This window comes from Schistocerca serialis, chromosome 5 (assembly GCF_023864345.2).
Source record: "Schistocerca serialis cubense isolate TAMUIC-IGC-003099 chromosome 5, iqSchSeri2.2, whole genome shotgun sequence".
Taxonomy (NCBI): Eukaryota; Metazoa; Arthropoda; class Insecta; order Orthoptera; family Acrididae; genus Schistocerca; species Schistocerca serialis.
In genome coordinates, this window is record NC_064642.1 from 703,018,685 (window position 1) to 703,045,278 (window position 26,594).

The following is a 26,594-nucleotide window of genomic DNA, read 5'->3' on the forward strand; positions in this document are numbered from 1 at the left end:
TAAGATCCTTAACGCACCAAACTGACACTTTGCTACGCTAGAGTACACTCTGGGACCAAACAAACGAAGCACAAGCAAGGAATTATCGCAATAGGACGGGAATTGGTAGATACGAGTACATATGCAGACAAACAAATGATTACAGTTTCAGAAACAGTGGATGATTTATTTAACTGGAAGAGATACACAAAAGGAACAAGTCAGTAACGCGTTGGTCCGTCTCTGGCCCTTATACACGTGGTTATTCGGTTTGGCATTGATTGATAGAGACATTTCATGTCCTCCTGAGGAATACTGTGCCAAATTTTGTCCAGCTGGAGCGTTAGATCGTCAGAATCCCGAGCCACTCCAAACGTTCAGATTGAGGAGAGATCCGGCAGCCTTGCGGACCAAGGTATGGTTTGGTAAGCATGAAGATAAACAGCAGAAACTCTCGCCTTGTGTGGTTGGGAATTATCTTGCTGAAAACCTCGGATGGCTTGCCATGAAGGGCAACAAAGGAGATCGTAGAATGTCGTCGACGTTCCGCTGTGCTGAAAGGGTACCGCGGATGACAACCGCAGGGGTGCTGCTAATCGCACAATACACCATTACTCCTGGTTGTCGAGCCGTATGGCGGGCGACAGTCAGGTTCGTCTCCCACTATTTTCTAACAAGGGAACCTCCCCATCGCACCCTCCTCAGATTTAGTTATAAGTTGGCACAGTGGATAGGCCTTGACAAACTGAACACAGATCAATTGAGAAAACAGGAAGAAGTTGTGTGGAACTGTGAAAAAATAAGCAAAATATGCAAACCGAGTAGTCCATGGGCCGCATAGGCAACATCATGGAGACCGGCAGTCCAGGAGCGCCGTGGTCCGGTGGTAGCGTGAGCAGCTGCAGTTGGAGAGGTTCGTGGTTCAAGTCTTCCCTAGAGTGAAAATTTTACTTTCTTTATTTTTGCATAGTTATTATCTGTCCGTTCGTTCATTGACGTCTCTGTTCACTGTAATAAGTTTAGTGTCTGTGTTTTGCGATTGCATCGCAAAACCGTGCGATTAGTAGACGAAAGGACGTGCCTCTCCAATGGGAACCGAAAACATTTGATCGCAAGGTCATAGGTCAACCGATTCCTCCACAGGAAAACACATCTGATATATTCTATACGACACTGGTGACGGCATGTGCGTTACATGACAGGAATATGTTGTCGACCAACCTAACTTGTACACTTGGCGAATGGGTAAAAAGATTCTTCTACCTTGCCCGATTTACGTTTTCTTGTGAATGTGATAATCACTCCCAAAAAAAGTGATGGAAACATAAGAGTTTGTCACATATACTGAAAATAAAAAATTAAACTTTTCACTCGATGGAAGATTTGAACCAAGGTCCTTTTGTTACGCAGCTACTCACGTTACCACGAGACCACGACGCTCCTGCGCTTCCAGTTTCCTTGATGTTGCCTATCTTCCATGAACTACTCAGTTAGTATATTTTGCTTATTTTTTCACAGTTCCACACAACTTCTTCCTGTTTTCTCAATTGATCTGTGTTCAGTTTTTCAAGACCTATCCACTGTGCCAACTTATAACTAAATCTGAGGGGGGTGCGATGGGGAGGTTCCCTTGTGAGACCCCTCCAGACACGTCTTCGGCCAGCAACCTCATTGACTGGAGTAGAATAATGTTTCGAGTGATGAGTTCCACTTCGAAATGAATTCGGATGACTCGCGAAGACATGTCCCGGGACGACCAGGAGAGTGGTGGGGTACCAGCATGACTGTAGCCTGCTACACGACCCGACAACTGGGAGTGATGGTGTCGGGATAAATTTCTTTTCATAGCAGCGCTTCTTTGGTTTTCATCCGAGACATACTTACAGCACAGCGGCAGGTCGACGATTTTCTACGCTCCCTTTTGTTGTCCCTGATGGCGAGCCATCCTGGGCTTACATTTCAACAAGATAGTGGCCAATCGCAAAGGACGACCGTTTCTACTGCTTGTCTTAGTGCTTGCCAGACCCTTCCTTGGCCAGCAAGGTCGGCGGATCTCTCCCTAAAAACCCATACGGGTTTTGACGATGTGACAGAACTTGGCGCTGTGTTCCTCAATCAGACATCCAACAACGCCGTCAGTGAGTACCAACGCGAGTGACCGATTGTATAAGGGTCAGAGGCCGACCAAAGCATTATTGACTTGATTAATATGTGAAGATTTATCTCTCGAATAAATCATTCCATGTTTCTAAAATTTTGATGATTTCATTAGTCTGTACATGTAAAGCGTAACTACTTATTTCCATTTTATTCAGATAATTCCTTCGTGGTGTCTCTTTTTTGCAGTAGAATTTACATTAATTGAAAATGAATGTGAAGATCTCTGATTGCATAGCAACGTCGTAGTTGTATGGGTCTTGAAATAAGCGTTTAAGTCAGTGATTCAAAGCTCTATGCTGTGTGTGCAGTAAGAGCGAGGTACTGATAATGAAAGCATGGAGACCATAAAAACTGTACTCGACGTCATAAAACAGTAACTTCTGGGTTTACAAGTAAAAGGAATACACAAATCATTCAAGATAGTAAAAGAGTGATGAAATGCACCACGTTATGACAGTGGTTTGCATTTTTCGGCTCCTTTTTGCTAGTGGTAATAGTATCTGGATTTACTCTTTGGTAATTGATTTTGTTGAGATTGGTGCTGGAACGGATGTAATATGGAGAAGTATGTGAGATGTACGAGGGAAATGAAATGGTAGTATGGACAGGAATTGTGCGATCTGTAGAATTTTTACTGTAAGCCGGAAGGTTACCGCTTTCGTTTGGGGTGGACTTATATATTTATATAGTTATGGTGTGGTCAAATTTGGGATTGCTAGGAATGCTGAACGTGTTTTGAACGTAGGAGGCGAAAAAGTTTGCTTTAATTAGGTTCTTATAGGGAAGAAGTGGATCATGCAGTGAAGGGCTGTATCTTTAAATCGGTATAAAGTATTCGCATACTTCCGTTGCTGGGTAGTGTTGTACGAGTGTGGTGCATGTCTGTGGCCTGTTCTAAAGTCATTAGTAAATTATTATAATTATAATTATACTTTATCATATAGATAAGAAAAAATTTCCTGTGTTGCAACTGAGCGTTTTATTTGTGTGTACCAAACATGTTTCACCTTTAAACTATAATTGTCTGAATCGATACGCATGCGACAGCATACATGCCTTAATACTCGTGTGTTGCTGAACGCCGCATATAAAACGGGATTCTTACGATGCTCATGCCTCGGGTTCTGTCGGTGACAGAACGGCAAGGTCAAGTATTTTAGACAGGCTTTGGGCTAGAGGTCATTGTACACACAACAGAAGGATCGTCTTAGTGTCACTATCCTGCAGTGCATGAATATTACACACTTGCTCTTGCTTAGGCAAATGGAGCAAATCGTTTGGCTGTTTTTGCATTTGCTACAGTATATGGTGGGCCTTAAGGGGCGTATGGTGGCACTATTTGTTCATGGGCGGCTCCTTAGTAAACTCAAAAACAAGAGGTTTTTGCCATCTTTTCGTACCAAAATCGAGCCACAGATTCCAAGACGGTTACGCACAGAAATTGGGTGTAATTTTTACGATACATTTTTAAGATGTCGATCTTGAATGACCTCGAAAATTATCTTCATATCATTATCTGTTTCCGAAATACAGATGTTCAAAGTTACCTTACATGTACATGTAAAATATGCACGTAAAATCCGTTGCGACGCTTAACCTAAATAATAAACAACTGCAGCAAATTTCTCACATATTAACGTTATATTTCTCAGTTATTTATAGAGAAGTTCCAGCTTCCTGTTTTCAAAAATGTTTATTCTTTACTGAAAAACACCCAAAAACATTGTTTGTGGGTACGAAAACCGAGCAGTAGATTCCAAGACACCTATGTATTTGGCGACGTATTCCTAATATCCCAATCCCGAACATGCTTGAAAATTATCTTTTTTTATCGTTATCCGTTTCCGAGATACGAAGGATTAAAGTTATCCTATTTGTACACGTAAAATAAGAATGTAAAATCCTTTGTGAGGCGGAAACTTAGTTTATAAAGTGACTTGGCATGGAGAAATACACTGTCTGCGTTATTATAAAAACTGTTGTGGGGACCTGTTTTATAGTGCTGGATCACATGAAAACTTTTTTTAGCATGTAAAATCCTGTTTGAGTTGTCAAATTAGTTTTGAGATATTTCAGTTTCGCACAGCCAAACTATAAAAATTTTACTTAGCAGTAGCATTCTTTTCATGTGAGTGACGTGCCCTGCTTTGAAAGGTAAAAGAAGGGAACTAGGGAAAAAACGCTACTATAAACATAAAACGCGAATATGCTCCTGTTTAAAACACTGTCTGAAAAGTGGGATACCAGCTGCCTCATTCTACCTTCCTCAGCACCTTTAAAAATTCTCCCAGAAATTGCGGTATGCCAACATATCCGCTCTTTTTATGGTGGGAAAGAAGGAAACAGTGACAGTCAGAAACGGACGGAAAGGTAATATATATTGGAAGATAATAGACGGAGTCTGAGTTATAGAAAGAGCGAAGGAGGCGATTGTAGTTAGAGAGAAAAGGGCAGTGGCAGTGGAACATAGTTCACAGTGACAGAACAGTGCTAGGAAAAGAGTGAAGGAGACAGTGGGAGAGGAATAAAGAGAAGTAGAAAGAAGTGAGTGAGAGTCAGTGATAGTGAGAGACAGAGTCTATGACAATGACGACGAGAAAGAGACAGACAGTGATAGTGAGAAGAGACAGTAGCAGTGGAAAGGAATGAATGAGATACCAGCAGTAAGGAAGAGAAAGAAGGAGATGGTGACAGTGAGAGAAGACAGTAGTAGCAGCACAGAAGGAACAAGTCTGTGGCTGTGAAACGGGAGACAGTGACAGAGAGACTCTAACGAGTTAACGACAGTTAGATGGTGTGATTGAGTGAATGAGAATAGGGATTGGGAGCGGATAGATATGAGCGACTTACAGCAATGGACTAGCGAGTGTGAGCGAGTTATGGTTAGGGAGAATTTGCGGGAGTGAGAGGTTAAAAAATGGCTCTGAGCACTATGGGACTCAACGGCTGTGGTCATCAGTCCCCTAGAACTTAGAACTACTTAAACCTAACTAACCTAAGGACATCACATACACCCATGCCCGAGGCACGATTCGAACCTGCGACCGTAGCAACAGCGCGGCTCCGGACTGGAGCGCCTAGAACCGCACGGCCACCGCGGCCGGTGGAGTGAGAGGTGAGTTGCATTTTAAATTGAACGTGAATATGTCCGCATGCGAAAATTTTTGGAAAAAATTTCAAAGGTTTTGTCGAAAGCAGAAAGAGACTGCTTGTTTCCCGCTTTTCAGACAGAGTGTTTTAAACAGGAATCTATTAAACTTTTTTGTGCTCGATAGGAGCATTTCCCCGCTGACCTATAACTGACGTTCTTTTAGCAATAGGGATTGTGAGAGGTGTTGCGGTCATTTTGAGTGGATTAGACTTGTTAATACTTGTAGCTGCTTCGACAAAGGATTGTGATTCTATTATCTGGCTAGCTCGTTGTTAGTCCCGAGCCGCCCATTATAAACCGCCCGCTATGCTGCCCCGCCGGCCGATGTGGCTGAGCGGTTCTAGGCGCTTCAGTCTGGAACCGCGCGACCGCTACGGTCGCAGGTTCGAATCCTGCCTCGGGCATGGATGTGTGTGATGTCCTTAGGTCAGTTTGGTTTAAGTAGTTCTAAGTTCTAGGGGACTGATAACCTCAGATGTTAAGGCCCATAGTGCTCAGAGCCATTTTTTTGTGCTGCTCCTCCAGATAGGCCACACTTTCTGTTCCTAGTGGGAGCAACAGCAACCTGGCAGTGGTAGTCACTCACGGTCTGAAAGCAGCAGACAGCATCGACGCAGCGGACAACTGGGGCAGGTTGTTGTGAGTTTCCATGAGGACGGGCGTGACGAATGCATACGTGCGGATCCTAACCCCGACGCTCCATCCGACCCGTCTGGCTGTGTAGAATGGCGGATACTAGTTGTCATTCGCACAGTATTGCCATAACTGATTTCCTCGTTCTCCTGAAATGTCTTGGTTTTTGGTGTTCTCTTAAGATTATTTCTGGCACCAGTTAATTTTATCGCTCCGCCCCCCCTCCCTCCTTCTAAGAGTTGTTAATTTTGAAATATGGGTGACATTAATCAGTTCCAAGATTAACTTTGACTTGTTAGTTTTTAAGAAGTAAGATTTAAACAGTTTACATTTCTACATTTTATTTTAAATTCCTTCTATTTCTACACTCCTGGAAATTGAAATAAGAACACCGTGAATTCATTGTCCCAGGAAGGGGAAACTTTATTGACACATTCCTGGGATCAGATACGTCACATGATCACACTGACAGACCCACAGGCACATAGACACAGGCAACAGAGCATGCACAATGTCGGCACTAGTACAGTGTATATCCACCTTTCGCAGCAATGCAGGCTGCTATTCTCCCATGGAGACGATCGTAGAGATGCTGGATGTAGTCCTGTGGAACGGCTTGCCATGCCATTTCCACCTGGCGCCTCAGTTGGACCAGCGTTCGTGCTGGACGTGCAGACCGCGTGAGACGACGCTTCATCCAGTCCCAAACATGCTCAATGGGGGACAGATCCGGAGATCTTGCTGGCCAGGGTAGTTGACTTACACCTTCTAGAGCACGTTGGGTGGCACGGGATACATGCGGACGTGCACTGTCCTGTTGGAACAGCAAGTTCCCTTGCCGGTCTAGGAATGGTAGAACGATGGGTTCGATGACGGTTTGGATGTACCGTGCACTATTCAGTGTCCCCTCGACGATCACCAGTGGTGTACGGCCAGTGTAGGAGATCGCTCCCCACACCATGATGCCGGGTGTTGGCCCTGTGTGCCTCGGTCGTATGCAGTCCTGATTGTGGCGCTCACCTGCACGGCGCCAAACACGCATACGACCATCATTGGCACCAAGGCAGAAGCGACTCTCATCGCTGAAGACGACACGTCTCCATTCGTCCCTCCATTCACGCCTGTCGCGACACCACTGGAGGCGGGCTGCACGATGTTGGGGCGTGAGCGGAAGACGGCCTAACGGTGTGCGGGACCGTAGCCCAGCTTCATGGAGACGGTTGCGAATGGTCCTCGCCGATACCCCAGGAGCAACAGTGTCCCTAATTTGCTGGGAAGTGGCGGTGCGGTCCCCTACGGCACTGCGTAGGATCCTACGGTCTTGGCGTGCATCCGTGCGTCGCTGCGGTCCGGTCCCAGGTCGACGGGCACGTGCACCTTCCGCCGACCACTGGCGACAACATCGATGTACTGTGGAGACCTCACGCCCCACGTGTTGAGCAATTCGGCGGTACGTCCACCCGGCCTCCCGCATGCCCACTATACGCCCTCGCTCAAAGTCCGTCAACTGCACATATGGTTCACGTCCACGCTGTCGCGGCATGCTACCAGTGTTACAGACTGCGATGGAGCTCCGTATGCCACGGCAAACTGGCTGACACTGACGGCGGCGGTGCACAAATGCTGCGCAGCTAGCGCCATTCGACGGCCAACACCGCGGTTCCTGGTGTGTCCGCTGTGCCGTGCGTGTGATCATTGCTTGTACAGCCCTCTCGCAGTGTCCGGAGCAAGTATGGTGGGTCTGACACACCGGTGTCAATGTGTTCTTTTTTCCATTTCCAGGAGTGTATATTGGCAAAGCTTTTTTTTCTTAATTACTTGCATTTCTGTATTCTTAAACCTCTATTTGCAAGCACGTTTTTGTAAATAAAGTTGCGCTTGGCCACAAATGAACCCAGGCTATCATTCACCATCCTAACTAGTTAGCCTGTTCGATACTGGTAAATATTTTGGGTAACGCCATAGGCATGGTACAATTGTTGTAGGAAGAAGCAATGTAGGTTATATCTTCAGGTATTCAGAGGGTGATGGAATGACTTCCTATCTGCATGTGAGCATAGTCCCAGTAAGAATCCGAGCTGACATGGTTGTAATGTTGAATTCGCCTGGGACGACATTTGATTGTTGTAGTATGGGCGAGGACTGAAAGCTTGATTATATCAAGTCTTATCAACGATCTCTGCATTTATGGGTGTGAGAACTTACATATGTGACGAGGAGAAGGGGTTACGTCTCCTGAGAGAGAATAAAGAACTGGAGGCGTATTTCGAATTCGACTTCAGGGCATGTGCATTAATATCGGTGGAAGTAACCTAAACGAAGAAGAGTAGTATAGCTTAGCGCCCGAAAACCTCAAACCACCCATCCCAGTAGTATAGCTACCGGCATTCTGGAACTCTTACGCTAACCTTGCACCCTGGTGACGTCAGTGCGGTCATTGATTTCAAAGCATGGCGTCATCAACGACTGGAATGCATGAAATCATCAAGATGGCAAATACTCGGAAACTGAAATTTTAAAGATGATAGATGGCAGCAAATTTTGAAATTGAAGATGGCAGATGGTGGTAAAACTAAAAATCAAAGATGGCAAATGTTGGGAAATTTACAAATTAAAGATGGATACTCTTTTTTTTTAATTCGTAATGGGGGAAATTGTCCAGCTGTGCTTTGTAACACCTCCCCCTCTCTACCCCTCCCACCTTCTCCTCCAATCAGAGCCTAATACTTTAGATAATAGTAAAGTAAAACAGCAGGCACAATGAAGGCATCCTGACCACGTTTAAAAGTATCCAAACTCTACGAAATTCCCTTTGTGCCTTGTAATTACCTAAGAAAAATTAAGTAAAGCGTGCAACGTGCAGTATTTCTGACGATATTTAAATGGCCGGCCGGAGTGGCCGTACGGTTCTGGGCGCTACAGCCTGGAGCCGAAGCGACCGCTACGGTCGCAGGTTCGAATCCTGCCTCGGGCATGGATGTGTGTGATGTCCTTAGGTTTGGTAGGTTTAATTAGTTCTAAGTTCTAGGCGACTGATGACCTCAGAAGTTAAGTCGCATAGTGCTCAGAGCCATTTGATATTTAAATGGATTTGAATGTTTTGAAATTTTTTGTGCTATGTTAAAAACTATTTATCCAAAAATTGCATAAAGGACGTAACCTGCAGTATTTTTAGCCATGATCAGAAGTATCTGAATGCTGTAAAATTATATTTGTGTCATGTTCAAACATATTTACAAAATATTACACATAGCGTGTAACTTGCAGTATTTTTGGCCATGATGAAAAGTATTTGAACACGATGAATATTTTTACACCATGTTCAAAAGCGTTTGTAAAAACATTAGGTAAAGGGTATTAGTGCACATAACACTGAAATGCAACTGCAGCTTCCGTTAGCTCAATATAAAAACTTTGAACAGATGTCGACTGTAGCTTTTCTCTGGCTTCTCAGAACAACTGAGGAGGAAATTCAAAAGCAGAACATAGAACGATCAACATAACTTAAGGAAGGTTAGCCTTTAAACTCTGCTTATTTGTAGCTGGAGACATTTACGTTAGTTTCACGTTTCAGTAGTTGCTGTATTTCCGATATGCTTACAGTGACATGTGAAGCACGCCATATTAAATTTCGTACATGACGATAATTTCAATAAAGTATGATTAATGAAATGTGAAAAATACACAAGACCTGTCACATTGTCTACTTGATAAAATCTGCTAAGTCGTTTGTTATAGGACACACAACGCGATCTTGGGTAAAACACTTTTTACATATCATCAGAAATCTCTAAATGACAGTAATAACATAAATGTAAGCAACGAGAATCACCATGTCTTTCGTATGTTTCTAATTTTAATCGACATATTTCATGCATATTCGCACTTGTTTACTTTCAAGAAAATTCCTTGGATTATTCCTTTTAACAAAATAAATACAAAATTTACTGCCTGATGCAAGCACATAACAAATTTATCGTCTTTCCCATTTGTATAGTTTGATCTTTTGAGTGCTTCGTCAGTTTTCTACGAACTATTTTTTTTCGGCATTTGTGCTCTTAGATACCAGAAGCACCTATGATATGCGTATTCTTCTATCAGCAAAACCACGTCGTCTTCTTACCTCTCATTCGATCACGCAGCTCATGGCAACAACTAAGTAGGGAACATAACAGAGAAAGCGTTCCGAACAGCTTGCGCTGAACCGAAGACCAACTACCAACGGAACACCTGTGAACACTAGCGAATGCGAACCGAACAACCGGCCAATGTGACCGAGCGGTTCTAGGCGCTTCAGTCCGGAACCGCTTCTGCTGCTACGGTCGCAGGTTCGAATCCTGCCTCGGGCATGCATATGTGTGATGTACTTAGGTTAGTTAGGTTTAAGTACTTCCAAGTCTAGGGGACTGAAGACCTCAGATGTTAAGTCGCATAGTGCTTAGAGCCATTTGAACCATTTTTGAACCGCAGTTCGCCCCGGTCTCGTACCGCTTACACCAGGGAGAACTATCGCTCGTAGGTGCTCGTTCTCTTGTGTTCGGTGCGGTGTGAATCAGGCTGTATGGCGACATCCGGAAAGTCACACATGCGGCGCCCTCGTTGGTGCGCGAATGGTTACCACTTGTATATCGCTGTCTGGTGTGGGTATCAGGCACACAGATGAAACTGTCGATTGTTTCCATGAATCCACATTACAGACAATGCAAATTATTGGGTTCCGTTGGCTCTGGATATGGAGCACAATCATAAAGTCGCATTATTATCTGATACTCTGCGACCATGTACTTTGATTAATGCCTTCCTTAAACATTTATTTTATTTAATAGTTCGGTTATTAGGCGTTGGAAGTGAATGAATAGATCTCCGGTAGTTGAGATACGCGACGTTAACGTGGAATACGATATCTGGAGCATTCTAGGTCTCGTTAAAGTATAGAGAAAGCTGAATATTACAAGATAATTATTTGTGGACTCTCCGGTGATACATTCAGATGAGTTTTCCGTCCTACACGAGCACAAAATGACCTCTGCAGTTGCACAACAAACTGCTGCTAGTGGCATAGGTCTGTAGTCCTGTGGATCGCCCTGTGACCCCTGTTAAAGATTGAAACGAACTACAGTCTTTGTTTCTAAGTTAACTGTTACAGTACGTTGTGCCAGTGATAGACTGTTGCTATAACTGGGACTAAATCTTCTGCGTCTGTGCAGAAACGTACAAGTAGGCAAAACCATGGAGTAGACTTTGTTTTGTTAATGACGTCCAGCCGAAGGAGTGACGCATGCGAGCGATCCATTGACGCTACTGCACACGTACTTGGGCAACGATACAACAACAGTTGTTGATCGTAGAAAAGTGTCAGCGTCTTACACCATATCAGACAAATCACGTTTTTGCTTGTACATGAACGATACCCTCCGTCGTAGAGACCTCGGCATGCCGTCTGGGCGAAGCGGGTGGAAGGGATGTTGTGAGTTGGACGAGGATTTTTGATGTTACGGACACTATTAATCACTGTAAATTACTGTTATTTTATGGACTTCGCTTTTTATTTCCAAATGCATTATTAGTAGGCTGAATTTATGTCGATCAAAATTATGTTTCGTTTTACTGAACTTTATTGGTAGAATATTAGCTCTCGAATATCTCCTTTCATACGCATTTTCAGTGCGAAAGTATGTACGTCGTGATCGTTTCTTTCCAAGTATTTTGGTTGGCGTTAATAAGTTTAACTGCCTATATCACCTTCTTTTTATGTTCAAAGTTACTTATATTCTTTCCGGCCGCTGTGGCCGAGCGGTTCTAGGCGCTTCAGTCCGGAACCGCGCTGCTGCTACGGTCGCAGGTTCGAATCCTGCCTTAGCGAAGAAATTAATACCGTTAACCACTCTAATAATCTACTTCATTCATAATAGTAATTAACTTTTAGTGTATGATACTGTTAATGAGGGAAGTGTATACAACTTCTACAAATTTTACTCTTTCCATAGTCTGTCATAATTTTCAGTTTCTTCACAAGTGTTGTAATGTAATATTTGTTACATCTTTTTCTGCATAGCACACAGTTACATTCTTCAGTTGGTTCGTGGAATTTGTTGTTGGTACATACTTTATGATGAAACCTATGTATTGCGACTCTTGTAGAGACATGTTTCTTGTTCCTACATTCTCTGGTCCAGCTATCACTCAGCGCGACTGGTGTGTTGTAGAACTCTACATCTATCTCCTGCTTTCGTCCTTGATAGTTAAATCGAGATACCGTCCCTCAGAAGGTAGCCAGTTTTGTAATCTGGTCCTCTGTGAAATAACACTTTCTTATGAGTTCGTATGTGAGTCTGGATGGCGCCGTTTTTGTCATTGCTAGCATCTGTTTCATGAACATCGTCTTCACGTTTTCTATACTTTTCAAATCGCCGATCTCAAGTTTTTCCTATACGGTCTATATTCCACACGTTAACAAGTGGCGCCATTGCCGCTTTGACTAGCGTCATCGTTGCGATTGTCGATGGGCTGGTTATATTGTATGAGGTTTCGATGACTGCTGCTGCTCTTTGCCGAATATATACCGAAAGCTATTGCTGTTGTTCATAATGTAATTCCCAGGTATTGCCATTTCTCTACATTTGCAGTGCTTCATTATACAGATTTATACTCTCTTTGGTGGTATTTTTTCATCCCTCCCTGAATGTCATTTGAACTCTCTTGGTTTACTTTTAGGTCATTTTCCTTTGCCCAAGTTTTTGTTCCTTCTAGTGCCTTCTGTACGTCTTCTCGTGCTGCTGATCCTGTCACCATATCGTCTGCGGGTAGAATCGTCTCTGCTTTTGAAACTTTCTCTATTACAAATACCTTCAGTCAGAAATGTTATATTTTTTTATTTGTGTATACAGCTAATTATTTCAATCACAAATTCATGTTTCTTTCTGGAATTAACATTTCGGTAATGTTGGACACGCGAATGAGATAGTGCAAATGTAAAGCTACGCGTTTTAAACGCTGTCGTTAACTTAGTGCTGGGAGTGAACCATAGCATCTATCTTATGATCTGAGGATAGTCGGTGACGGCCGAAACCATTAATTTCGTATGGAAATTATTGTGTTTTTGCCCTACAATAAATTATTTTCAGTATATTTCTCTATTTGTGCATAATTTTTCTTCGTACCATATGCATCCGTGTGCACCTGATCTGGTTCCTGCAACATTCAAGTGCGTCCATACAGACGATTTCTTGCTTCTAATGTCACAAAAACAATACGATAGTTGAGAACTGAAGTTCTCGGCAGCATTGTTCTCTTGTGAAGGTTATGTGGAATTAGAGCTACTATATTTTGTAAATCAGTGCACACGCTCATATTTTAATATTTCCGGTCTACGTATACGTTTTTTGACAACATTAATCATCTGAAATAAATCTACAACGTTATTTGCAACACTTTCACCCTTGAAAGTAACTGCGTTCAATACATTTCCTACGTTTATACTTATATAGACGATTGAGCGAATATCAACTGCCAGTTTTTTGTCATTATTATCATTCAAGTTGAATATTCTGCAATCATACTGTAACTAATTTCGGTCAGTATACTGTATATGGAAGTTAAATGGAAGGACCATGTATGGAGCTGATTTCATTTTTTACAATAAGAGGTAAGCCCCTAAATCATCCTCCTACGCTGTCACATAACACTAAACTTACGCTGGTGCAGCGTGTGAAGAAGACTGCGTGTCAGATACGTAATCTAAAGATCACAGTATCATTGGATACTGGTAAAGACTTCACGCAGCATTGTAGCATTTTCAGGAGTTGTTTCAGTTTAGTTTTACCCGTAAATTGAAAAGTGACTTCTTGACTGAATAATGTTTGAAGCTTGCAGATCATATTGATGATCCGTGATCTTTCTAGGCAATAGCATGCAAGAAAAGTTTTAATTGTAGACTAGATATTTAGGTAACACTAACTACACGATATGGTGTTTCAAAAAGAATCTGTACATTATTTTAGTTCCCTTCGTCTTAAACTCTGTCCTGTATCTGTTTATTTATTAATAATAACAGTTTTAATTGATTTCTTACTCGTTCTCAGCGATTTTCATAAATGTAGAGCCATTCTGAAGGTGAGGTTTTATTTTTTTTTTCAGTCTCTTCTGCTGAGCCTTCGTCGAACTGCTCAGCGTATCGCGCTGCTAACCATGACGAAGGTGGAGGTGACGTCAGAGAAAGCAAGGTATGGAATCGATTTAATTTCCTTCTTCCGCATTGGGTAACCAAGTTTGACAGATTCGATATTTCTTTCATGTCTTATACTGCATGTTGTCCAAATCCGATTTCTTTTCAAGTCACTATTGTCCTTACCATATTTTGTCTAACATTTCTTGTACAATGAGTACGTCAACATCTGATTTCAAGTCATCAGTTAAGTAAGTTTTTATGATTCGACCATGAGCAATATATTATCTGTGAAGCTTTGCTTAGCGTATGTTTCTCCCTTTGTTTCTCCCTTTTGCATTCACTTCCGCTTCATTCAATAGAGGCCGAGAATCTGCACAAGTTTTTAAAACATCATGATTTGGTTCAACAGGCGCATGTCTCTCTCTGCTGAAACCACCAGTTTGTGTCAAACAACAGACTATCTTTAAGTATACAGAAAAACGACATTAATTAAGAGTACATGTGTGCAGTCGTAACCAGATGTATTGGGATAAATGTTTCGATTGCACATTAACTGCATCAGACTACTAGATTACGGGAAAGTATCTGATTTACATGTAAGGTAATCAATTGGCAAAGTGAAGCACCTGACCAAAGTCAGTCAACACGTCTTTTAATAATGTTACAAATCATGATTTTACAAAATAAGACTCGGAATCCGTAAATTATCAGCTATTTAAAATAACCTGGAGGTATACTCTGAACGTACACAGAATTCTTACAATTATAGTTTATGATCGCGTTACATTCAAGCCAAGTCATCATAAAATTTCGTGTCTCATGTTGCCTTACTGATAGGTTACAGGCTATAGGTTATACACAGAAAGCCTACGTCCCTTCAGGAGGAAAAGACGATATTTTTTGCTGTTGGAAATAAACGTTCTGTGGAAGCTCAGGCGTCCTGTCCACTTACTACAATAAGCGTCTTCGAGAGTTGCTTTCAGATTTTTTAAGACATGTCAGGACAATAAAGACAAACCAGTTCGACATTAGTGAGATGTAGGAAAACGTGTATTAGCGCTGACAGCCAGTTATAGTGGCTGATCCAAATAACCACAGCTGCGTGAAAGAGTTGAGTTCATGAGTACATGGCAGTATACACGCCTGATCAAAAATATCTGGACACCACTACGCTCTTCGGAATTGACCAGTAGATGTGACGAGAGGCATATCCGCCGTGTGAAAGGGGTCGGCGTGTGCTGTGTTATCAGTAGACTAGCTGTAACAGCAGAATTGGTCCGTCAGGACGGTTCACTGATTTTGAACATGGACTAGTCGTTGGAGGTTACTGAAGTAACAAATTTGTCAGGGACATTTCAGCTTTTCAGTCCTTCTAAGGTTGCAGCAGCCTACTGTTGGTGATGTGATTGCTAAGTCGGAACTTGGAGCAGAAGCCGCGGCTAAACCAAGACCAGTCAGCCATGTATTGACAGACAGCAACTGTGGATCATTGTGGAGCGTACTTGTAAGTAATCAGCGTAAGAAATCCGTCGTGAGTTACAAAGTGCTATCAGCAGTGCGGCTAGTGCAATCTGTACCTAATGAGCTAGTTGTCGACGTGATGTTAAACCCTAATCTTCCTCCTTCCTACTATAATGGCTGAAAGTATGGTCGAATAGCTCCTCATATGTCAAACACCTCCGTCGTCAACGCTAAGCGACACTTGTGGTTGTGTACAGAGCAGCGGCACTGCACAGTGTATAACTAGAGGAGTGATGTGGAGTAATGAATCACGATGTACAGTGTGGCAATCCCATGGAATGGTTTGGGTTTGGCGAATACCAGGAAACGTTACATGCCATCATTCGTAGTGCCATATGTGAAGAGGGATGACGTGCGGTTACGGTATACTTTTATTTTTTCGTAGTTATGTAGTGGTCCTTTTATTCCGCTTAAGAAAACTCTAAGATCTGAAGGACTTCAACACATTTTACAGCATTATGTGCTGCGTGCAGTAGACGAATAATTCAGAGACAATGATTTTGCGGCGGGTAGAGATTTAATTTCTCGCGTGTCTATTCGTCGTTGTCACTGCGTAGGCTGCAAATTAAAATTCACCTACCTCAGAACGGCGTCTGCCCAATGTCTCTTCACTCGGCAACGTAGATACTTACAAGATGATGTAAAAGCAGCGTTGGTAAAAAATACCACCTAATATCTACAATTACTGAGGCCGCGCAACTCTAGTTATGAAAGCAAGTTCTGTAGAAATACTGTCAACCAATTTTATCGGGCAGTAAGAAAATGGACTGGCGTCTGGAAAATAATGTCCAAATTTTCCACAGAATAATGTTTATTTTTGTCCTTGATAACCAATGAAAAGGTACTATTCAGTCCACATTTAAACTATTGGCTATTTCCTTCCAGTTCACGATTCATACACACACAGTAGCCAGTGATCTGTCCAAACCCGACCCAAATTAAACAACGTTTTCGCAGTAATTAATTTCACCACTAATATGAGTTATTACATTCAGTCCTTCTAGTGGATTTCTAAAAAAGAAACTGCTCGCCAAAAATGCTTACAAGGGAACCTCCCCATCGCACCCCGCTCAGATTTAGTTATAAGTTGGCACAGTGGATATATCTTGGAAAACTGAACACAGATCAATCGAGAAAACAGGAAGAAGTTGTGTGAAACAATCAAAAAAATAAGCAAAATATACAAACTGAGTAGTCCATGTGCAAGATAGGCTACATCAAGGCTAATGTGAGCTCAGGAGCGCCGTGGTGCCGTGGTTAGCGTGAGCAGCTGCGGAACAGGAGGTCCTCGGTTCAAGTCTTCCCTCGAGTGAAAAGTTTACTTTCTTTATTTTCGCAAAGTTATGATCTGTCCGTTCGTTCATTGACGTCTCTGTTCACCGTAATAAGTTTAGTGTCTGTGTTTTGCGACCGCACCGCAAAACCGTGCGATTAGTAGGCGAAAGGACGTGCCTCTCCAATGGGAACCAAAAACATTTGATCGCAAGGTCATAGGTCAACCGATTTTTCCACAGGAAAACACGTCTGATGTATTCTATTCGACACTGGTGACGGAATGTGCGTCACATGACAGGAATATGTTGTCGACCCACCTAACTTGTACACTTGGCGAATGGGTAAAAAGATTCTTCTACCTTGCCCGATTTAGGTTTTCTTGTGGACGTGATAATCACTCCCAAAAAAGTGATGAAAACATAAGAGCTTGTCACATAAATTGCAACAAATGACTGCAACAATTTCACAGTCGCACAGTTTTCCCTGTACTCTGTCAAAACATATGTTTTTTAACGTTTTCAAAAAATGATCACATCGGACGGACAGATAATAATTGTCTGAAAATAAAAAGTTAAACTTTTCACTCGAGGGAAGACTTGAACCAAGGACGTCTCGGTTGGCAGCTGCTCATGCTAACCACGGGACCACGGCGCTCCTGAGCTCACATTAGCCTTGATGTTGCCTGTCCTGTGCATGGACTACTCAGTTTGTATATTTTGCTTTTTTTTTCGTAGTTCCACCCAACTTCTTCCTGTTTTCTCGATTGATCTGTGTTTAGTTTTTCAAGGCCTGTCCACTGTGCCAACTTATAACTAAATCTGAGGAGGGTGCGATGGGGAGGTTCCCTTGTTAGTAGCTGAATACTGAAACATGCCGTGCGGATGCCATGAAGGCCAATATTTCACACGCTAATATCTGTCCAACAGATTTAGTCAAAACCTCTGAAATTTTGCCAAGCAGTCCTCAACAACAACTGCTATCGACTCAGCTCACCAATAACTAAAACACTAAGTAATTCTCCATCTTACACTTTTTTTTTAGTGAGACTAGTAACATGACCGTCCGCGTTGATAGCTAGTAAGCGACACCCGTCTTCCAGCCTTACTCCCAGTATAACCATCAGGTAACGAGCGGGAACCGTCTCAGTAGTGATTGGCTGACCATACTGACTGCCAATCAGAATACTCGTTCGTGATCACACTCGCGCCAAAACTGGTCTGTACCCAATCCTTATACACAGACGCATTTCCGCCAATCTGACATACAAATATTATAGTAATGTTTAATAAACGAAAACGAAAAGACAATAATCCTGGAAATATTCTTTAGATACAGATTTTACTCCAGCTGACTTTCTGGCTGCTCTGTTACAATAGCAATCACGCCTAGACATACATCATCAGCAAAGTGGGAAAAGCCGGCCGAAGTGGCCGAGCGGTTCTGGGCGCTACAGTCTGGAACCGCGCGACCGCTACGGTCGCAGGTTCGAATCCTGCCTCGGGCATGGATGTGTGTGATGTTCTTAGGTTAGTTAGGTTTAAGCAGTTCTAAGTTCTAGGGGACTGATGACCACAGAAGTTAAGTCCCATAGTGCTCAGAGCCATTTGAACCATTTGAAAGTGGGTAAATCCCCTAGGATCATTTTCCCACGACAGGCTTGTGTAACATATGCGATTGCAGTCTTTCTCGGCGTATTCCACTGATGAATTCTTCTCATGTAATCAGCCGAGTGGTGGCGTCGTCTTGTCGCAACGTTTCAATGAGTTTCGTACCCATCACCTTCTGGCGTCAGATGATGTAAAAGCAGCGTTGGTAAAAAATACCACCTAATATTTACAATTACTGAGTCTGCGCAACTCTAGTTATGAAAGAAAGTTCTGTAGAAATACTGCCAGGCGTCAGAAGATGTTGGGTACGAAACTCATTGAAACGTTGCGACAAGACGACGCCACCACGACTCGGCTGATAACCCGAGAAGAATTCATCAGGCTTGTGTAACTCACGCACGGTACTTGAGACAGTATATAAGGCAGTATTAAAATTTGACGCATGTTCCATATACACACTCTCATTTGAGCAGGCTCACAAAACACATAATGAAATAAATATTGATTTTAATAGTTCTTTCTGAAGTTATTCTAGATTTCAAACTATGAAAATTGTAAGGTATTTGAAATTTTTAAATTAAATTTCAGTTAAATAATTCTATACCCTGATACTTCAGGTGAGTATTTCAACTGACAATCAAAAACAAGTCATAAATGACCCTAGGTGAATTTCCTTTCTTAAGCGTAGTTTTTCTAACTTTAAATTAACTTTTCTGTCTCCGAAAACATGCCCGCTAAAAAGCTGAGATTTTCACACCATTTTTGTATTAATAACAAAGTGCAGTATACAAATTTTGAAAGCGGTTACACAAAAACTACTATCCTTTATTTAGATTCTTATGGGTGGTGAATTTACGCGTTCAGTAAGAGACGTTGAATAGCTCTCCCACGGCAAGCAGTGACAAGGTAGGCCGCTAGATGTCAGCCCCCGAAGTTACATATAGCAAGCTATCCTAAAACAAACGTGCGCTCTGAACAACTCGCGACGCTACAATTTGTTCGTATCGGTATGACAGTCCACCATGTCACAAAGCAGCATCTGCGAGTCAACGGTTTGTGGCGAGTAAGATCACTGAAATGGAGTGACCTGCCCAGAGTCCCAACCTGAACCCAGTGGAACACCCTTGGAATGAGTTAGAAGGTAGACCTCGCTCCTGACCCCAGCGTCAAACATCAGTTCTTCTCTGGCTTCAGCTCTCTGAAGAGAGGAATGAGCTGCAATTCCTCCAGTTGAGACACCTCATTGAAAGTAACCCCAGCCGAGGTGTAGCGTCATAAAAGCGGAGGACTCAGACACACCATATTAATATCCACTAGTTGGTATCCAGGTAATTTGCACAGGTAATGTACCTCCGACAAGCTTGTATTTCAGTTCAACTCGCACGCTGTCTCAGTAGACCCTCACTACTTCACCTAATGTAATTTAGGTTACTCACAAGGGAACCTCCTCATCGCATCCCCCTCAGATTTAGTTATAAGTTGGCACAGGGATAGGCCATGAAAAGCTGAACACAGATCAATCGAGAAAACAGGAAGAAGTTGTATGGAACTATGAAAAAAAAGCAAAATATACAAACTGAGTAGTCTGTGAGCAAGATAAGCCACATCAAGAAAAGTGTACAGTGAGGAGCACCGTGGTCCCATGGTTACCATGAGCAACTACGGAACGGAAGGTCCCTGGTTCAATCCTCCCTCGAGTGAAAAGTTTTAATTTTTTATTTTCAGACAATTATCAAAGTTCATGCACTCAGACATGATCAACTTCGCTCTCCAAAATTCCAGGACATGTTTAGATTTGCTTGGACACATGCAGGATTTAACGGTCTACACACGGAAAAACCTGAAAACGATAAAAACGTATGTTTTGACAGAGCACAGGGAAAACTGTGCGACTGTGAAACTGTTGCATTCATTTGTTGCCGTTTATGTGACAAACTCTTATGTTTTCATCACTGTTTTGGGAGTGATTATCACATCCACAAGAAAACCTAAATCGGGCAAGGTAGAAGAATCTTTTTACCCATTCGCCAAGTGTGCAAGTTAGGTGGGTCGACAACATATTCCTGTAATGTGACGGACATGCCGTCATCATTGTCATATAGAATATTTCAGACGTGTTTTCCTGTGGAGGAATCGGTTGACCTATGAATTTGCGATCAAATGTTTTCGGTTCCTATTGGAGAGGCACGTCCTTTCGTCTACGAATCACGGTGCGGTCGCAAAACACAGACACTAAACTTATTACAGTGAACAGAGACGTCAATGAACGAACGGACTCATCATAACTTTGCGAAAATAAAGAAAGTAAACTTTTCACTCGAGAGAAGACTTGAACCAAGGACTTCTCGTTCCGCAGCTGCTCACTCTAACCACGGGACCACGGCGCTCTTCAGATTAGATAGTCCTTGATGTTGCATATCTTACACTTGGACTACTCAGTTTGTATATTTTGCTTATTTTTTCATAGTTCCACACAACTTCTTCCTGTTTTCTCGATTGATCTGTGTTCAGTTTTTCAAGGCCTATCCACTGTGTCAATTTATAACTAAATCTGAGGGGGGTGCGATGGGGAGGTTCCCTTGTCAGTACAAACGGTTCGTTGACACGAGCAGGTCTTTAGAACAGCTGATGACCATCTGTAGATCTTTCAGTCTGACAGGCCGCGGTTTTTAATCCACTTCATTCATTTCCATGCACGTTACAGTCGCCAATCTCATGACTAAAAATTCATCGTGAAAGATGTCCGCAGTGATGAAGGTTGGGTAGTAACTTGGAGAATATGTTGTAAGAGGTATGCGCTGCCTGCGATATAGAATCGCTATACTTTAAAAAAAAAAAGTATAGCGATTCTATACTTTTTTTTAAAAAAAAGTATAGCGATTCTATATCGCAGGCAGCGCATACCTCTTACATAAAAAAAAGTATAGCGATTCTATATCGCAGGCAGCGCATACCTCTTACAATGTTTAAGAACAAGCCAAATTAATTGATCTCAACAGTAGTTTTCTCCTTAATCTAATGGGAAGAATAGGATTGTACAAGATAATAAAATATAGTTTAACCGTGACAAAGGTATGAAGAAAGAATCACAAAAATTCGGCAGTGTACGTTAATAGCTAGAGTGAAATGTCCATCTAACAATACGACATTCTACAGTGTGTAACTGCTGTAAGTGCAGATATTTTTATATATGGCACCTTAACATTTACATACATCACTGTGTTGGTATTTTTTTTCCTGCGTCCAACGGTCTTCCCACAAACATGTCACAAACTGTACAGCCTTAAGTTTTCTGCACAGTCGTTGCTGCACCACTAAGCGGAATACGCCTTGTCAATATATACCAACCATTTTGCATCCGCACATCCACCCTTTAGCGCCTGACCTGCTGCCGAGAGATAAATAAGCGTAAGGGCTTGCTCTTGCGCAACCTAAAAACGTTTGACTTGTAATGGCTATAATGACCGCCCGGTTAGCCGTGCGGTCTAACGCACAGCTTTGAGGTTTTGGGAGGAGCGCCTGGTCCCCGACACGAATCCGCCCGGCGGACTTGTGTCGAGGTCCGGTGAGCCGGTCAGTCCGTGGACGGTTTTTAGGCGGTTTTCCGTCTGCCTCGGAGAATGCGGGCTGGTTCCCCTTGTTCCGCCTCAGTTACACTATGTCGGCGATTGCTGCGCGAACAAGTTCTCCACGTACGCGTACACCACCGTTACTGTACCACGCAAACATAGGAGTTACACTCGTCTGGTGTGAGACGTTCCCTGGGGGATCCACCGGGGGCCGAACCGCACAATAACCCTCGGTTCGGTGTGAGGCGGCAGAGGGGCGGAGGAGGGCGGCGGAGGGGTGAAGTGGACTGCGGTAGTCGTCGTGGGGTTGTGGACCACTGCGCTGTGGCGGGGACGGAGCCTCTCCGTCGTTTCTAGGTCCCCGGTTAACATTCAGTACAATACAATACAATAGATATAATCATTAGTCTGCGAATATCATAAATACTGATACAGTGTTGTTCAGTACACCATACTCAGTCACCAACAGAAATATCTACACTTACACCCGTTACACCCTGTATATACGCTGTCTGCATTAAATTTTGGTCATCCCCTTAGAAAAGTTCACTGGCCGCTTTGGAGCGCTGCAGATGGTATAAATCTGGTACCAGATGGTCGTGTGATCGTCCAGATCAGTAAGACTGGTCGATCTGGAAACGTGGCAGAGTGGTAGAAAGGAACTACATGTAAAGACGTGTCATGATCATACCGTGAGTGAAGTTGCCCACTTTGTTGGTGAATCAGTGTGTAAGGTGGCAAGATTTGGCCACTGTACATGAGCTGAAGGCTCAAAAAATGGTTCAAATGGCTCTGAGCACTACGGGACTCAACTGCTGAGGTCATTAGTCCCCTAGAACTTAGAACTAGTTAAACCTAACTAACGTAAGAACATCACAAACATCCATGCCCGAGGCAGGATTCGAACCTGCGACCGTAGCGGTCTTGCGGTTCCAGACTGCTGCGCCTTGAACCGCACGGCCACTTCGGCCGGCAGCTGAAGGCTGTTGGCTGACAGCTTCATGACGCATAGAGTGGGAAGTATTCCGTTTGTAATGCGGGCGGTGACTGGCCATAAGGGGAGTTCACGCTAACGAGCCGTGATTTGTTCTAAACTAAATTGTTTACGCCGAGGGTACTCTCTGTCCGGTGTCGGTACGATACATATCGCTGGATAGCGTTTAGAGACATTGCTGGCGAAGCGCGCGTGAATAGTTTCACCACTTCATTGGAAAGTGCTTTCGCTTCAAGGAACAGCATCATTCGTCTGTCTGCGAGCAGAGACACGAACCTGTGCTTCTTTGTGGAGGCTGAGGCATTATGTAGCGCTTCTTCATGACCGCGCACTTGAGCCAAGTCCCTACTCCTGGCTTAAGAGCAAGCAGAATTTTTATTCGTGTCCGGCAGTGTTCAGAAGCAGCTTCGACACTAGGACTTAGGGGACACTGTTTCACGTCCTCTGTGTAGTCAGAAATATCCGTTACTCAACGCACTTCGTCTCCGCGACCGCCGGCAGCAGTGAGCAGGTCACCGTTGCAGAATTGCTCTTCACAGCATTGAATTCGGTGATATACACACCACGGCTCGGCAGACGGTGAATCTTTAACAGGAAATGTGTTAAGTTCCATTTACTTGAGCATAGAGCCCTTTACTATCAGTGCCAGTCAGGGTGAAGGCTTTCTTAAGTTCGACGCTAATCAATGTCAGTCACTTAGTGTTTCGGTCGTATAAACGGGGGCGCGATTTCAAGTCACCGCATAGACGTTTCTGCCAATCTCAAATTTAGATTAATGAGTAGGGGTTAACGTTCATTTTGTTTGTGTTTCTTTGAGAGTTGTTTTTATAATAAACGAATTATCAGTATCCAGTTGCTCTACTCTTCTTAGGAATAAACTCCAAGTACCGATCGTGACCAAGCTAAGGTGGAGTATTGTCATAACTTTGGGAATTAACTTACACATTACTCCCTGTTGCAGAATGCCAATGGCAGGCGTAATTTAATTTACTTTTTAGGCGTGACCACTCCACTGCCAATATGACACTGAATCCCGTCACACATGTCACGCAGTTAGAGAGGGTACTGTTGGAAATGCATAGTGTTCGACGGCTGTGTAAGGAGTGATGTACTTTTCGTTGCTATGTAAAACACCTTAAGAACACTGGCCATAAAAATATCCTAACGGATTGGGACCAGAAACAAGTGTCATGTTTGGTCAGTGACAGTTTCAAGCCGACAGATATTGCTGTCAGTTGCAACTTTTGCTCGTTAATACACTCCAGAATAAGTTTTCAGCTTTTCAAAACTTTTCTTAATATTTGTGCCAGTGAAGCTTGATGTAACTTTTAGGTTCTGACATATCTGTTGTGAGAATGTCTACGTAGTGCAACAGTATTCTCAGCAGTAGCTGTAAGTAACCACTGGATATACCACATATGAAGCTTCTATGTTTAAAGTACCTACGTGCTTAGTGCATTTGACAATCCCTGTGAAGAATGAAAATATTATATTAGTGTATAAACCGTTTTTATAATTTCAGTGTTCAGATTTTCAACGCAAAACACTTTCACAGCCACCGAACTAAAAATTTCAGAAAATATTTCGAACCAGTTATTGTTTTACTGAATTCAATGTGAACAGTCACTGTTATGCAAGTACACAAGACAAGATCCTAATAATCGCGTGGCTTATCTATGCGACGAGGGATAAACATGCAGTTGCTGTGCAATTGCTTTTCTGTGGAGCACGCTGAAAGATATAACACTGCTTTTGCCTTTACTTAAATTCAACTTGCATAATGTGTTTGAGCGTCAGCACATCACAAGTTAACAGTCAGATCTCACAACCTATGATGTGAGTCCGAATTGTTACGTTTTAAAACTTTTAAATAGCAAGTCGATTGTGGAGGCTCAACGTTGAATAATCTGAAACCTAATTGCACTCCAGTTTTGTACTCATTAGCAGAAGTTAGAAGATATGGACATACCTAAATCTTTGGCAATTGCTGCTAACAAATAGTTGAAGTTTTAACGAAGCAGTGAGATTCGTAAGTTAACTCTTTAGACTAACCTTGCATGAAAATTAATTCCTTAAACAAAATTTATATACAGTGCTTTAAAAGAAAAAAGCAGTAAAGAGTGATGAGATTCTTTCCTGAGTTCGTACATATTCTCCATTACTTGAAACAACAGTACCAAACAGTCAAACAATGCAAATTATGAACTTCACCAACCGAACTGAAAAACTTCAATAAAAGCGACAACCTACTTTCTGAAATGCTGGCGCACGCTGTAAATTGCCTTCTTTAATATATACCAATCTGCAGCAACCGCTTTCAGAAATCAGGCCTCCACACCAGCTACACTCACAAACCCCAGGCAACGCTTGACAACGAAGTGCTTGCGGACTGACTACTTGACAGCAACATAAACTTGGGAATCCAGGGAGCCTCCTTTGCACTTGCACTGAAGAGAAGTGTTAACTGTAGAAAATATTACTATTAACTGCCTCTTCTCATAATATAACGACGTTTCACAGTGAATGCGTCGTCGGCCGTGGTGGCCGAGCGGTTCTAGGCGCTACAGTCTGCAACCGCGCGACGGCTGCGGTCGCAGGTTCGAATCCTGCCTCGGGCATGGATGTGTGTGATGTCCTTAGGTTAGTTAGGTTTAAGTAGTTCTAAGATGACCTCAGTAGTTAAGTCCCATAGTGCTCAGAGCCATTTGAACCATATGAATGCGTCCATCTTAACCAGTAACCGAACGAACGTTGCGAAGGGAACTGCCTGTAATGTAAATTTGCAACCAGGTGCCCCGCAGAAAGCCATTGCTCATAGCACGTCTTCAGTAAGCCAAACAGCAAATAAACTGGGCCACAGCTCATACAAACAAATTATTACTTCATAAACGTTGAAGAGTTATTCAATAGAGACATCTTCGAAAACTGAACAGATAATAACGCGTTGTTCCACCTCTGACCATTATGCAAGAAGATGACAGATTTGTTGGATGGCCTCCCGAGGATATCGCTAGTCATCGGGGCTCATTTCGAAGTGGGACTCATCACTGAAGATAATTCTTCTCTAGTCAGTGAGATTCCAGGTCGAAGACGCCACTAGCCGGCCGCGGTGGTCTCGCGGTTCTAGGCGCGCAGTCCGGAACCGTGCGACTGCTACGGTCGCAGGTTCGAATCCTGCCTCGGGCATGGATGTGTGTGATGTCCTTAGGTTAGTTGGGTTTAAGTAGTTCTAAGTTCTAGGGGACTGATAACCACAGCAGTTGAGTCCCATAGTGCTCAGAGCCATTTGAACCATTTTTTGAAGACGCCACTGGAGACGCCCCGGAAAGCTGTTGGAGAAGAATCTGTCACCCGCAATACGGCTCGATAACCAGGAGCGATGATGTGAGGTGCCTTCTTGTCATAGCAGGACCTCTCTGATTGTCATCCACCTGATCCTTCCATGTCAGCGGTACGCCGATAATATTCCTCGCCCCGTTTTGTAGCCCTTCATGGCAAGCCGTATTGGGATCACATTTCAGCAACATAATGCCCGCCC

General features: G+C 43.0%; 1 protein-coding gene across 1 annotated transcript in view; it reads left to right on the top strand.

Annotated features, from left to right (window-relative positions):
* The window catches only part of LOC126482183 (uncharacterized), a 172,805-nt gene that overhangs the window by 100,536 nt on the left and 45,675 nt on the right, over nt 1-26,594 (top strand). The window contains exon 2 of the mRNA XM_050106162.1: nt 14,060-14,145. Coding sequence (XP_049962119.1) covers nt 14,060-14,145 — 86 coding nt within the window. The remainder of the gene's footprint in view (nt 1-14,059; nt 14,146-26,594) is intronic.